Raw genomic sequence first — 12,779 nt, forward strand, 5'->3', positions numbered from 1 at the left:
AGAATCTTATGGTTGAGATGCGTTCATAATCGTATGAATTGTAATATTTGATAATTTTTGAATTACTTTTTGACGGAGGTTTTATTAGGACGGATGGCTTGAAGTCCCCCCAAGCCACTTATCGAGCCATTAGGGTTTTGCTCACTAGGGAATGTGCGAAGAGGAAATTAACACGGCCCTCCTTAGCCCAGCCCAATCCTATATTTGGTGATTTTTATAGTTTTTATTATTACTTTGTTTTTCAATTTGAAATTTGGGTCATGGTCCTGGAAGTCAAAGCCAAAGGTAAAGGGCGGCAGGCCTGAAAAAGGGGGGAGATTCGCATGAGCATTGCATCGGCCATTGGATAGGGTACAACTGTTGATCCACCCACCTTCTCCTTTGTCTACCATTATTTTAAAGGTTGGTTGTGGTAAGGAGACGACGGATGGAGACGGGTTTCATTTTTAAATTTAACCGCCTTCTCCCTGGAACTTTTTTGAAATCTTAAAATCCTAAATTTGTTGCTAGTTACCTTAGGGCTTAGGTCTTGGTTGTTTTTTATTTACTTGTTGTGATGCGGTTGGAGGTATGGGGGGTGATTATGATGTCCACTCACATCCCTATCGGGGCAAAATAATGGCTACAAATATTCCAGGGTGTCAATGGATAAGTGATGAGCGATTAGAAAAATGTATTGTGTCCTCTGTCCAAGTGCTAGTAAATGCTAATTGGTGAGTGATGTGCGTGTCAAAGCAGGAATAGCGTAGGTAGATGGCACATCTACAACAGTGGGTTAGTGTATTAAGTGAGTGCCGGCACTCCGGCAAATGTCTTTACTTTATCTGACTACACCCATGTGGTTGTGAGTGGATTGGGCCACGCTCAAAGCCTCCCACTTTCCTCAGCTTTTCAGCACCCCTCTTCCCTCTCCCCTCTCCCCTCCCCCTCCTCTCTTCTCCCTCACCCTTCCCTGTTTTGGCTTTGCCTTTTTGGTTTGTTGATCCAACTTCGGTTTGCGGGAAAGAATTCCTCACTTATACCACACACCACCACCCAAGCACATCCCCCCCTCTCCCCCTCACACCTCCCCTCTTATTCTACAAACCTCATCATCATTCCATCCACTTTTCACTGTGACCCAATCCTACGCACCCTCCCACCCCCCACTCTTTTACCCTCACCTACCTTCAAATTCCCTACCATCAACACGCAAGTGCTTGTGCTACACTGCACACTGCTCCTTACCTTCAATTTATGACCCTTTTCAAAATCCCAAATACTTACAATCCGAGGCTCTGTAAATGCGATCCCCAAACAATAAATTCAATAAAACCATCGTTTTTCCTGCCTGGACCTACTTCAACAATTTTCCTACTCTTATAGTACTACTCTCAATCAAATTACTTTAGAAATATGTAGCTGGTCTTAGGCGGCCGTCGCTTTATTCATCCACGTAATAAAGAGGTCCATTAATATAACACCATCGTGTCAAAGGAGTTCATATCAGTGACACATAATGACTTCACCGTGCATTAACTTTCTAATCAAATTATAAAAGAGTGTATTATTAGATATTCCATTTTGCTTTTACGAAGATACTAAACAGATTTTTGTTAAGTTCGTATAAAATTTTTAAAGGATTTTATGTAGATATATATATATTTTTTTTTTTGGGGGGCGGGGGAAGAAAAAAGTGGTTTTTATTTAAAAAATTAAAATATTTTAAAATTGAGGTTAGCCTCAGGTGTAATAAGAAGGTTGCATCAAAGGGTGGAGCTAAATGCTAAATCTAAATAAGCGAGGGAAGGAAAGGAGAATCATGGGCGGCAAACAATTTCTTTATGTGGAAAGTGGCTCAATGATAAGAGCGGAATGATCCGCATACCAAACTGGCAGCCGCTGGCCCCTACGCACCCCTGGCGCAAAATAGCATCGCCCCTCACCCCCCGACTGCTGAAAGACGCCACTACACGTGTTGACGTGATACGCACCCACGTCAGCACCCTGTTCTTTCTCCCTATCATCTAGCTTTTTCGCTACCACACTCCTTCTCTCTCTCTTTCCCTCTTTCATTTTAGGGTTTCTGTCGTCTTCTTCTCTCTCTCATCTGCATCTGAGTCGCAGACCAACCATGGGGTCCATCCCCGATCCCGGTGATATTTCCGGCGAGTTGAATCCGCCCAGCTTCGACGACTTCCAGAGGCAGACGTCTCTCATGACTAGTTGTACTCTTCTCTGGAAAGAACTCTCCGATCACTTCACTTCCTTGGAGCAAAATCTCCAAAAGAAATCTGAAGCTCTCAAGAACAAGTTCCAAACCCTGGATCACCACACCAAGGAGTCCCTCGGCGTGCTCAAGAAGCGTGAGGTCACGATCGACGGCTCCGTGGAGATCGCACTTGGAAAAGTCGAGGAGAGCAGGGAAGCGGCATTGATCGCTCTCCTAAAAGGTGCGCAGGATGGGGAGGTCGATGACAGCGAGGGTTTGTTGTTGAAATTGAAGTCGTTTTGCTTGAAAATGGACTCCAAGGAGTTTTGGAGGTTCATAACCGCGAGGAAGAAGGAATTGGATGTGCTTAGGGCCCAGACACCGGAGGCTTTAGCCGAATGTGTGGATCCGGCGAAGTTCGTGTTGGAGGCAATTTCGGAGGTCTTTCCAGTGGATAAGAGAGTCGAAAAGAGCGAGAGGTCGAATGATTTGGGGTGGGCTTGTGTTTTGGTGCTGGAGTCTCTGATACCGGTAGTTGTGGATCCGGTGCTGGGGAAGTCGCGGCTTTTGGTGACTCCAAGCGTGAAAGAACGAGCGAAGGATATCGCTGAGACATGGAAGGCGAGTTTGGACCAGCGCGGAGGGATTGAGAACGTTAAAACGCCGGACGTGCATACATTTCTGCAGCATTTGGTGACCTTTGGGATTGTGAAGGAGGAAGATGTTGATTTGTACCGGAAGCTTGTTGTTGGGTCTGCGTGGCGGAAGCAGATGCCTAAGCTTGCTGTTTCGCTTGGGCTTGGTGATAAAATGGCCGGTATTTTTCCATCCTGTTTGTCCTGTTTAGTTACATGCATTTTGTTTCTCGTCGAAATAAAAAGACTTAATTTTTCCCCAAACTAAGTGGCTGAGCTGCGTGCGACGGTACTACAAAAACTGACTGAAGAGTGCATACAAACTGTGGAACAAATTACACCAGTTGAGATGAATTAATTTTGGCTTGTCTATTTCTCAGTCTTTCTTCTTTCTTTTTTATTAATCTTATTAGATGATTTCATATGCAGATATTGCATCAATTGTAAAATTATAAACCCATGTTACAGCCTCCCAAGCCGCAAAATCATTTTACCAAGCATTAACAGGTGATAAGAATCCACGATCTCCAAGATATATGGATGAATTAAAGTGGACTGGCTTTTATCACTTAGATATAAGGTTCAAAGTTTCCATTAATAATCTCACCATCCTCTTAAACCTAGTGGAATCATTAAAAGATGTTCTTTTAAAAACGTGCTTCTCATATGTGGATGTGGTTTGATTGGCATTTTAGTTATTCAGATATCATTTGTGGGTACAAACTTGGATTTTGTTCTTTACTAGGCATTTGTCTAAATCATGTGGAGACTTAAGTCAGCAATATTATTGTCAAAGTGCAGAAGCTTATTTTATATTGGGTGGATCTCTAAATCATCTATTATCTTTTCATAATTGTTGTTATGCAGTAACTTCTTACAACACATTACCAAGCTGTTGGATTGGATGCTTTTTCTTAGAAACCTTACAAGATGTGTCTGTTACATTTCCTAGCTAATTCTCAATCACAAATCCTCTGCCCACCATATTTTAGGCTGAGAAGTGGTGCATGTATTCCAAGTTAATGCCAGGTAGAAAGTGTTACCCGTTTGGTTATCCTTTTGTGGGCCAAGATCTTAGTGTACTCAGTTTATTATTTTATATTTTTGTACTTCATCATATGAGATGCTTTCTTCTGCTATTCTCGGATTTTTATTTTTTTCTGTTTTTTCCGGATTGTTGTAGACCATGGTTTAAGTTATGAAAAGCCCCTTGAATTGATTCTTCCTTTTTTGTCTTTCCGTCCGTCTTTCTTTCTTTCTTTGATCAATGTATACTTGCTTTGGTGGCTCATGTGCCGCCATTAGCAGTTCAAGTTGAATTTTAGTCACATTTATGCAGAGTCATGATGATCTAGTTGGATGCTTATTCTCACTACCTTTCAAGGTCACTTCATTATCTTAATTATTATGATATCTTAACCATGTCAATGTCTAGTTGACATGTGATGGTACTATCTTGTCTGGGCTTTTGCTTTTTCTGAGGTATGGCATGGGGCTTTTACTGTGAATTATTGGACATGATCCAGTGTAGTATGGCTGAGTTTTAATGCTTGTAAAACTTTTGTCATATGCAGATATGATTGAAGAATTAGTCAATAGGGGACAACAAGTTGATGCTGTGCACTTTACATACGAAGTTGGGCTTGTGGACAAGTTTCCCCCTGTACCCTTGCTGAAGGCCTTTCTGAGAGATTCAAAGAAGGCTGCAACTTCAATTTTGGAGGATCCCAACAATAGTGGCCGAGCTGTGGTATGTATTGCATCCATCCATCCTGAATGATATTCTTTGTTGTGTCCATTCTTATAAGCAAGGTCTACATGAATTTATGGAACTGGATTTCCTTCTTATTTACCTTGTCTCCTGTTATTATTAGATGAATGACAGCAGATTTTACCCTGGGTACGCTCATTTTTAATATCTTTTCTATGCTCAAATCATATATCTGTAGTGCTGATCATTGATTATTACTTTTGTTGGGGTCATGTTTAACAGTTAAATAGATTTTGGGACAGGAACACCTATGGCATCGTTATGCTTCTGCTATCTGTTCACAAATCGGGGGATTATTTTTGTCTGCCTCAAAAATATGGTAGTTTTGAAGAAAAAAATTTCTCAAGGCTCTCCTACTGGCAGTGGGTGCATTGCATCCAATCAGTATCAAATGCTCTTGTCGGGAATACATGAAACCAAGGTTGTCAAAATCATGTTTGTAAATAGGCTTGATATGGGATCACAATTGAATTATGAAGAATAACAAGATTGTAGAAAGAAAAAGGTAACAGATAAAAAGGGTATATATTTCAAAATCATGATATAATTTCAAGAAAAAGATGTAGAAGAATCAAACCAATGTCTGGAAACTAGGCATGATTTCATCCATAGCCAGAGATTGAAAAGAAGAAAGAGGGAAAGAGGGATTAGGGGTGAATGATGTACTGAAAAACTGCTGAAAATCAGAAATGTCAAGAAGTATATCTCTGAGGTCAAAGAGAAAAAAAAATCTAATAGATGATATAGTTGATGGAAAAAGAACCAATATCTCTTCTCTGCTGAAAATATTTCTAGGTGACTCCTAATTTTGATTGTTTTAACAGTGAAAAAAATAAAGGCAGGACTAGTTGCTTGCTAGACTCTCAGGGGTTGTCCCCCAAGTTGACTGGCCCCCATCCTACCATGATATGATTCTTGTATGTTGTGAGTTTTGAATGGGAGCCAGGTCTTAGTTTTGAGATGGTATTGGGCATAGTGGGTATCTAGAATCTTCATTGGGAGCTTAATGGCTATTCCTAGAATATTTTGTATGGATTGGTTAATGGTGCTGGGTTCAATAGAAATGTATTTTTCTTTCTCGATGAACTAAAAGTTGATCAAGAAGGCCCAGTAGACACGAGTAGACCTTTCTGTACGCAAGATCAAACTTATCACACATTGATGAAAAGTGGTGTTAGGGCTCTAAAAAAGAGTGGGAAAATTTTGGAGTTTGTTCATGCACACAAACAAATAACAATGAGAGTTGCATTTTTGACTTGTTATCTTTATTTCTTTCTTTGGCAGAACCTAGCTGGACGCAAAGAACAGTCAGCACTCCGGGCTGTCATCAAGTGCATTGAAGAATACAAACTGGAAGCTGAGTTCCCTCCAGAAAACCTTAAGAAGCGCCTTGAACAGCTAGAGAAAGCAAAAACTGACAAGAAAAGGCCAGCTGCAGTCCCTGCCAACAAACGAACACGAGCAAGCAATGGTGGGCCCATGCCTCCAGCCAAGGCTGGCCGCTTGACAAATGCATACGTATCATCTTTCCCAGCTGCTCCTACATTCATCCGGTCTCCCTCTCACACTCAGTACCCTGCTGCAGTCCCTGCATACCCATATGACAGGCCAGCTGCACCTGCCATGTATGGCAGCAGGAGTCCACCAGCCAACCCTTATGCTTACTCGCCGGAAGCTGCCCCTCCTCTTGCTGGATCATATCCTGGAGCTCCCATCAACTATCCTGCATATGGAGGCTATGGCAATGGTATGGCACCAGCTTATCAGCAGGCTTACTACTGATAATAGACATGACTACTCTGAAGATGGTAACACTGATATGATGATGACCCCAATCTCATTTGCTTTTCTCAATGGTTTGTTTGTAATCACTAACCGCTTAATGGTAGCGATATCTGTGTGTTAATCATGACATTTCCTTGCTTCTTGCTTCACTGAGGTGAGAAGTTGTATTTCTAATGTTGATTGAAGTTGTAGTATTAGGGTGATTGTGGAAAGTAATTAGGGAGGTAGCTTAACAAAGTCGAGGACTCAAGGTACCACCAACTTTAGTAGGACTTGTTGTAGAAAGACTGCTTTTACTTCTCATTCAAGACGTCTCCTTGTTCCTTGGGTTTGGGTCAAATTGAGTCAAATGCCATCTCTGTTTTAACTTTTGGGGTAGGTTGAACTGCAGTTGTGGAATTGATAAAGGAACTTTTCAACAATAACTAGATGGTATTTGATTCAGTTTGAAGGTCTCAGGGCCCATCTTTCTACCTTATTTTAATTTGAGGTTAAATTGATCAGATGAACCCATACGGCGTCTAAATCTGCTTATTCATGAGCAGATAGCTAGGCATTGCTTTACGTGGTGTTCTATTGTTGTATTTGGTGACCTGACACCCTTTTGCTAACATTATTTATATGTTAGGACAGCAATGAGGAACTTTGGCCTTGCTTCATGTCGCATGGCCCAGCTTAGGCTTTGATATTAAGGTGCAACTGCGAATGGTCATTATGTTCCGCTGATTATGTGGCTGTATGTTGTGCTTTATATGTGATGCTATTTTCTGTGTGTTGTGCTTTATAACTTAAAATATGTTCGAAGCTCTGGAGGCTTCATTTGGCAACTGCCCCGCTAAGTTGTAAAATGAACCTGGATGGCTGTTAGGAGTTCTGTAACTGGATCATGATGTCAACAACTTGGACTGTTCTCTTCCATTGTCTTTCCTTGGACAGTTAGTTTATTCTAAAAAGCTGCAGTGCTGGCATGGATATCAAATAAAAATACTGCCAAAAAGTTTAAAATATGGGCCAAATCATTTGGTAGTTCCCTTTTATATTATTTTCTCAATCCCGACAACACAAGGCATGTTACAGTTGGTGGGTATGTTCGTTGACGCCCTGAATCGCTAAGTTGGTAATGGTTTGGTTATTTAGAACCTACGTGTCCATTATTGCGGGTTATGCCAACTGTTGATATTAAAATTGCCTTGCACGTTCAGGCACATGTGCCTCTGACATCCTCTGCCATTGGTCGTGTGACCCGTGTCTGATGGCTTCCAAGCAAATTTTGGTTGAAAGCTGAAGCTACCTTGGGAGCTTAACTTACAAGAGTCTTAATTCATTAAAAGGGAAACACAGGTCTAGTTATTTCATAACGTTTATTGCTTTTAAAAATAAAATTTTGTTTGAAAATCAGGATATGTAAATATAAGTTTTCTCCATCTTGATTTTAACTTTGGTATATTTCTATATAATATAATATTTTTCAATTATTCTTAAAGCACTTATCATATCATAAATAACTATTTTTTAATCAAAATTATTAAATATGTTTTTAAATTAAAAAATAAAATAAATTTTATTTTATTCCCTTTAACTATATTTCACCCCTTTCATGCCTAAATTTCAGCACTTTGTTTCTTAAAATTGTTAAAATATAATACTTGTGCCTTTAAATTTTTTAAAAAGTTAATAAATAATTATTGAAGGTATTTAGGAAATTTAACTTCGAAATTATTAATTCACAGTTGGTTTTGCTTAATTTCATATTAATATTTGAATTAAAGTACAAAAAAACTCTATTTGTTATAGTTTGAAGAAAGGTTTGTAACGGAGGTAAAGTGTTGACATTTAATAAGTTTAAGAGGTAAAATATTAAGTTTTGAATGTGAGAAGTCTAAGGTGGTGTTTGTTTTTTAGGTTTTTGTTGAAAGCAATTTAGTTTTAGAATTTAGGTTGTTTGTTTTTCTACTTTTTCATGACTTATTATAAACTTTTTACTAAATAGAAAAAACCAAAATATATAGTTTTTTTTAAATAAAAAAAATAATATATTGATTTTTTTACTTTTTAATACTTAATAAAAATAAAATAGTAAAAAACAAACAACCTAATATTTAATACTATTAAACATTAAGATTCTATTTAGAATTAAGTAAAAAAAACAAATACCACCAAGTGTTAAATACTTCAAAGGTGAGTAACCCTAAAATTGTGGAGAGGTATTGTTAAATTAAACAAAAAAAATTATATTATGCTGTCAAGAAAGTTGCTAAATATGCCTTCAATGTGCTAGATATTGATTTCATCTTAACACATGAAATAAACTATAGTATCTCTGTTTAAGCTTTGGTTGAAAAATCAATATTTATTTATTCCATTTTCTGCAATCTTGACCACGTAGGACGAAAATTGGCTGGAATGGCAACTTTCTAATTGGACCAAAGAGGCTGGCGAATAGACCATAGCATGAATAGCACTTACAAATTTGAGCAGTTCCATTTGTATAGTTGGAATAGATTTAGACATGGTCTTCATTTGAAAGGCGTTTCTGCTTTGGAAGTATTCATTATTCAAGGGCCTGTCTCATGGTTGTATCATGTATGATGGATAGAGATATGGATCTTGAAAAGACACACCTAGTCAAGCAAAACTAATGAAGAGCGGTTGTCTACCTAGGAGCGCTCGGCATTTGTTAATAGCGCCAGTTTCGTGAGTGCCTTGCAGGAGATGAAACTGTTTTCACATACCAGCTGTTTGATGATTTGCCTGTGAGAAGTGAGAACTACTCTCATGAACCCATTCCCGCCCACTTCCAAATTTCCAACCCCTTTATATTTTTTATAAAATTGGACGAACCGCAATGGCATTCGTGTTGTTAAGGAGACGCATCACCTCCTCGTCGATTACAAATTCTCATTTTCTTTCAGGGGCTCGGAACTTTTGTTTGCGTGTCTCCACGTTTCTTGATAAGGAAAAGGAAGCAACCCAATCAGCGTTGGACGATAACAGGAAGATGTCATTGGGAAATTACTCTAGTGGGACTCATCTTCCTTCATTATATTCCCATGGTGAACTGTATCCTGATGGTTATGATATTGAGCTTGTGGATACTGATACTTGGCGGGTTTCGTCCGGTTTAGCCCAGGCATGGCGAGATGGACCATCGGGAAGGAGAGTTGTGAAGGGAGCGGTTGATGAGCAGATTCATGAATCCCCTTCTTTTGAGGCCGACCTGGATTTTGATGAGATTGAGGATATGAGGATTTATGGTAGTCTTTTTTACAAACTTGACAGGGACTCAAAAGAGTTTGAAGAGTACAATTTGGACTTCCATAGGAAGAAGTCTTCCAAGAATAAGGGTGATAAGAAAGAAAGCAAAAAGGAGAACCCAACTCAAAACTCACCTAATAGTGAAAAAGTTCCAAAACTTCCAAAGGTTGTGAAGAGCAAAGATCATATTTTTCTTCTTGATGGAAGAGATTCTTCTCTCGTTGAGAAGAAGCTAAGGACTCCCACTTTTAATCAACTCACGGCCCCTTACCATGAACCCTTTTGCCTGGACATTTTCATATCAAAAGGGTCTGTCCGTGCCTGCATCATTCATAGGGTCACCAGCAAGGTAGTGGCTGTGGCACATTCAATTTCTAAGGACATGAAATTTGACCTGACATCAACGAGGAATGTGACTGCCTGTGCTGCTGTGGGGAGAATTCTAGCTCAGAGAGCATTGGCTGATGATATCCATGACACGGTTTACACACCAAGGAAAGGGGATAAGCTGGAAGGGAAGCTTCAGATTGTGCTTCAGTCTATCATTGACAATGGTGTTAATGTAAAGGTGAAGCTTAAGCAGAGAAAAACCAAGAAAGCTAGTCATCTACCACCTCACCATATGGTGCTGCACTGATTGTCTGATGAGATGAGGTGATTAACTTATTTCCAAAACCTGTACTTATCAAAAAAAAAAAAAAAACTTATTTCCAAAACCTGTAGTTTATCTTAATTTCCTTGCAAAAATACCATGCTGAGAGCTTTATGCTGATTGAGCCAGTCTGCACAACTTCTTCGTGTTGGACAATACATGTTTTTTTTTCTGGGAAAATTGTTTTGCATAAAACATAGACCGCTCTGTTTGGCTTATCTGTATTAAAATATTGCAATTATGAATAAAATCAAATCCTTTTCTTCAGCCATTTATCTTATAGGTTATCAAGGACTGGACTGGATTCATGAACTGCAATTTCTTGTTAAGAATTTGATTGATTTGCGGCTATGATTCTAACACACATTGATGGAATAATATGTTACCCTTGGAATGAGACGCCACTGCATCTAATGAACATAGCAAGCAGCCTCCCTCTACCACATTTGTGTTGAAATACAAGTATATAATGAATTTTAGGATCATCCACTCCTTTTTAGTTTACCAACAGATTCAAATAATGGCCTCTTTATAGTTTTGTAGTTATAAAATGATACTGTTAGGACCGGTTATTGATTTATTGATAAATGAATATTTATTAATTTAAAGAGAGTATCATGTTTCTGTTGTAGAATATTTGTATATGTATGACATATAAACCTACGAACAATGGATGTGGTTGAAGCTTAATATATAGAAATCTAAGAGACCCTTAAAAAGAAGAGATGTTTATTAGTTGTTGAAGATAGAAAAACTCTTAAAAGGAGGAGATGTAGTGTCAAAACTTAATGTTAGAAGATAAAGAGATTTCAAGAATGCTATGGTTCCAAGGAAGAGTTGAATTGAGAAAAATAAAAGTCGTAAAAAGTTACTCAATGTTATATGTTATGAATTTTTATTTGCTATTTTTTTTTACTTCATCAATTATTAATTTATATTTCCTGGGTTCGTTAAGGATTTCTAAAAAAACTAGTATCTCATGCATTTAGCGAGACTATTAATTTAGTATATTGGCCTGAGTGGAGACTAAAAGATTTTGTTCTTACATTGAGGTATTTAATTTATCGAACATTTATTTATTAAGGTCTTATGGTCAAGGTAATGTGATTATTACAAATGTTTTGAAAAAACATATCGATTCCAATCTTTGATCAAAGTTCTCATATCGATTGAGAATCAAAAGCAGTACAGAACATTGATAAAGTTCAAGTGAATACTAGTTCTATTCAACATTCGCAGAACAGGAACATACATAGTTTGATTCAACTCTTCAATGCGCAAAATCAAAATTTTTTAAAAACCTTTACACTTGACCCAGAGGGTTTAGTCATTAGCAGTTGCCAGTTGCAATGACAGCAGCTCCTCCTCAGGAATGGTTTTTATATGACAATCTGATCGCGGATAAGCGACACATAAAAGAGCATACCCACGCTCCACAACATCATCGCTGAGCATACCTTCACTTTGGTCGATGGTGCCACTCACTAGCCTAGCTGGGCAAGTCATACACACCCCAAGCTTGCAGTCATGTGGCACAGACAAGCCAGTGTCCAATGCCTTGCCTAAAATGCTCTCATCTTCTTCCACCTCCAGCTCTGTGGTTTTTCCCTCGTGATCAATTATCACCTTGTAGGCCTGGACTCTCAACGAGAGTTGGCGTGAGTTAGGGCGTGGCCGGGGCCTGATCTGAAAAGTAGGGAGCTTGGTGAGCTGGACTTGTTTAGTGAGTGTGAAGGAAGGAGATGTAGTGAAATGAAGAGTAGCCATGTTTTCTTGAGGATGAAATGTGGAGGGGAGTCCTTGGGGGTGTCGACTGTCGAGGAGATGTGTGGTCTTAGGAAGGATAAGGGATTTTTGGAGGTTGAAGGTTATAGTTGGAATTTTGGGTGTAAAAAGGCCAGTTCGGCCCATCCCGGCTCGAATTTTTGGACCAAGGACCCAGCCCAGTACAACTTTCAGGTTAATACCCAGCCCATTCTAGCCTAGCCCGACCACCTGAAAGTTGGGCCTTGTTACATTTCTTTAAAACCCAGCCTATCATGATCATTGAGGTTATAAAACTAAATAAATCTTTAAAAATGGATTAAAATTGATTTTATTATTTGGGGAATGCTATTATAGAGTGACCTAGGTGGTGGTATTAATTTATTTTAACTTAATCTAACTCAACACTAAATAGTTCTAAATAGTTTTTACTAATATTAAGTATTAAGTTGTTTGTTTTTTTAAATATTTTATTTTTATTAAGTATTAAGTTATTTATTTTTTATATGTTAAAAATTAATACTTAATATATTAAAAATAATGATTTTTAAATTAATTCTTATTTGACCAAAAAATAATTTAACATATTTTAAAAATAAAAGTTGAAGTCGTGGTGGAAGAATAAAAGAAGGTAGTAGTCCAAGAAGGTTAAGTGATAGAAGAGAATAGTGATAAGGACACGAAGATAACAACGGTTGGGGGTGTAGATTTTGCTCATTGTAGACA

The 12,779-nt window shown here is 38.4% G+C and overlaps 3 protein-coding genes and 2 long non-coding RNA genes across 7 annotated transcripts; 4 read left to right on the forward strand and 1 right to left on the reverse strand.

Annotated features, from left to right (window-relative positions):
- The first annotated feature begins 2,014 nt into the window (after positions 1 to 2,014).
- LOC117914921 (FRIGIDA-like protein 4a) lies at positions 2,015 to 7,041 on the forward strand. The gene is made up of 3 exons (XM_034830444.1): positions 2,015 to 3,008; positions 4,401 to 4,576; positions 5,882 to 7,041. Exons 1-3 carry the CDS (start codon positions 2,114 to 2,116, stop codon positions 6,377 to 6,379), a joined length of 1,569 nt encoding a protein of 522 aa, XP_034686335.1. The 5' UTR covers positions 2,015 to 2,113; the 3' UTR covers positions 6,380 to 7,041.
- Positions 3,015 to 4,049, forward strand: LOC117914924. The gene is made up of 2 exons (XR_004651329.1): positions 3,015 to 3,169; positions 3,256 to 4,049. It is a non-coding gene; the product is annotated as an uncharacterized LOC117914924 (long non-coding RNA).
- Positions 4,583 to 5,310, forward strand: LOC117914922. Of its 2 annotated transcripts, none has more exons than XR_004651327.1 (2): positions 4,583 to 4,726; positions 4,820 to 5,310. It is a non-coding gene; the product is annotated as an uncharacterized LOC117914922 (long non-coding RNA). The 2 variants fall into 2 exon arrangements; XR_004651328.1 differs by having other exon boundaries at positions 4,828 to 5,310.
- Positions 7,042 to 8,723: 1,682 nt separating the features above from the next.
- Positions 8,724 to 10,847, forward strand: LOC117914148. Of its 2 annotated transcripts, none has more exons than XM_034829367.1 (2): positions 8,724 to 10,291; positions 10,558 to 10,847. In XM_034829367.1, the coding sequence occupies exon 1, from the start codon at positions 9,228 to 9,230 to the stop codon at positions 10,272 to 10,274; it is 1,047 nt and encodes a 348-aa protein (XP_034685258.1). In that variant the 5' UTR covers positions 8,724 to 9,227; the 3' UTR covers positions 10,275 to 10,291; positions 10,558 to 10,847. The 2 variants fall into 2 exon arrangements, with proteins under 2 accessions (XP_034685258.1, XP_034685257.1); XM_034829366.1 differs by lacking the exon at positions 10,558 to 10,847 and adding an exon at positions 10,339 to 10,556 and having other exon boundaries at positions 8,724 to 10,297.
- A 561-nt stretch (positions 10,848 to 11,408) lies between these two features.
- On the reverse strand, positions 11,409 to 12,118 carry LOC117914854 (ferredoxin C 1, chloroplastic). The gene has a single exon (XM_034830360.1). The coding sequence runs from the start codon at positions 12,054 to 12,056 to the stop codon at positions 11,613 to 11,615; it is 444 nt and encodes a 147-aa protein (XP_034686251.1). The 5' UTR covers positions 12,057 to 12,118; the 3' UTR covers positions 11,409 to 11,612.
- Between the last annotated feature and the right edge of the window lie 661 nt (positions 12,119 to 12,779).

This window comes from Vitis riparia, chromosome 5, assembly GCF_004353265.1.
Source record: "Vitis riparia cultivar Riparia Gloire de Montpellier isolate 1030 chromosome 5, EGFV_Vit.rip_1.0, whole genome shotgun sequence".
NCBI classification, from domain to species: domain Eukaryota; kingdom Viridiplantae; phylum Streptophyta; class Magnoliopsida; order Vitales; family Vitaceae; genus Vitis; species Vitis riparia.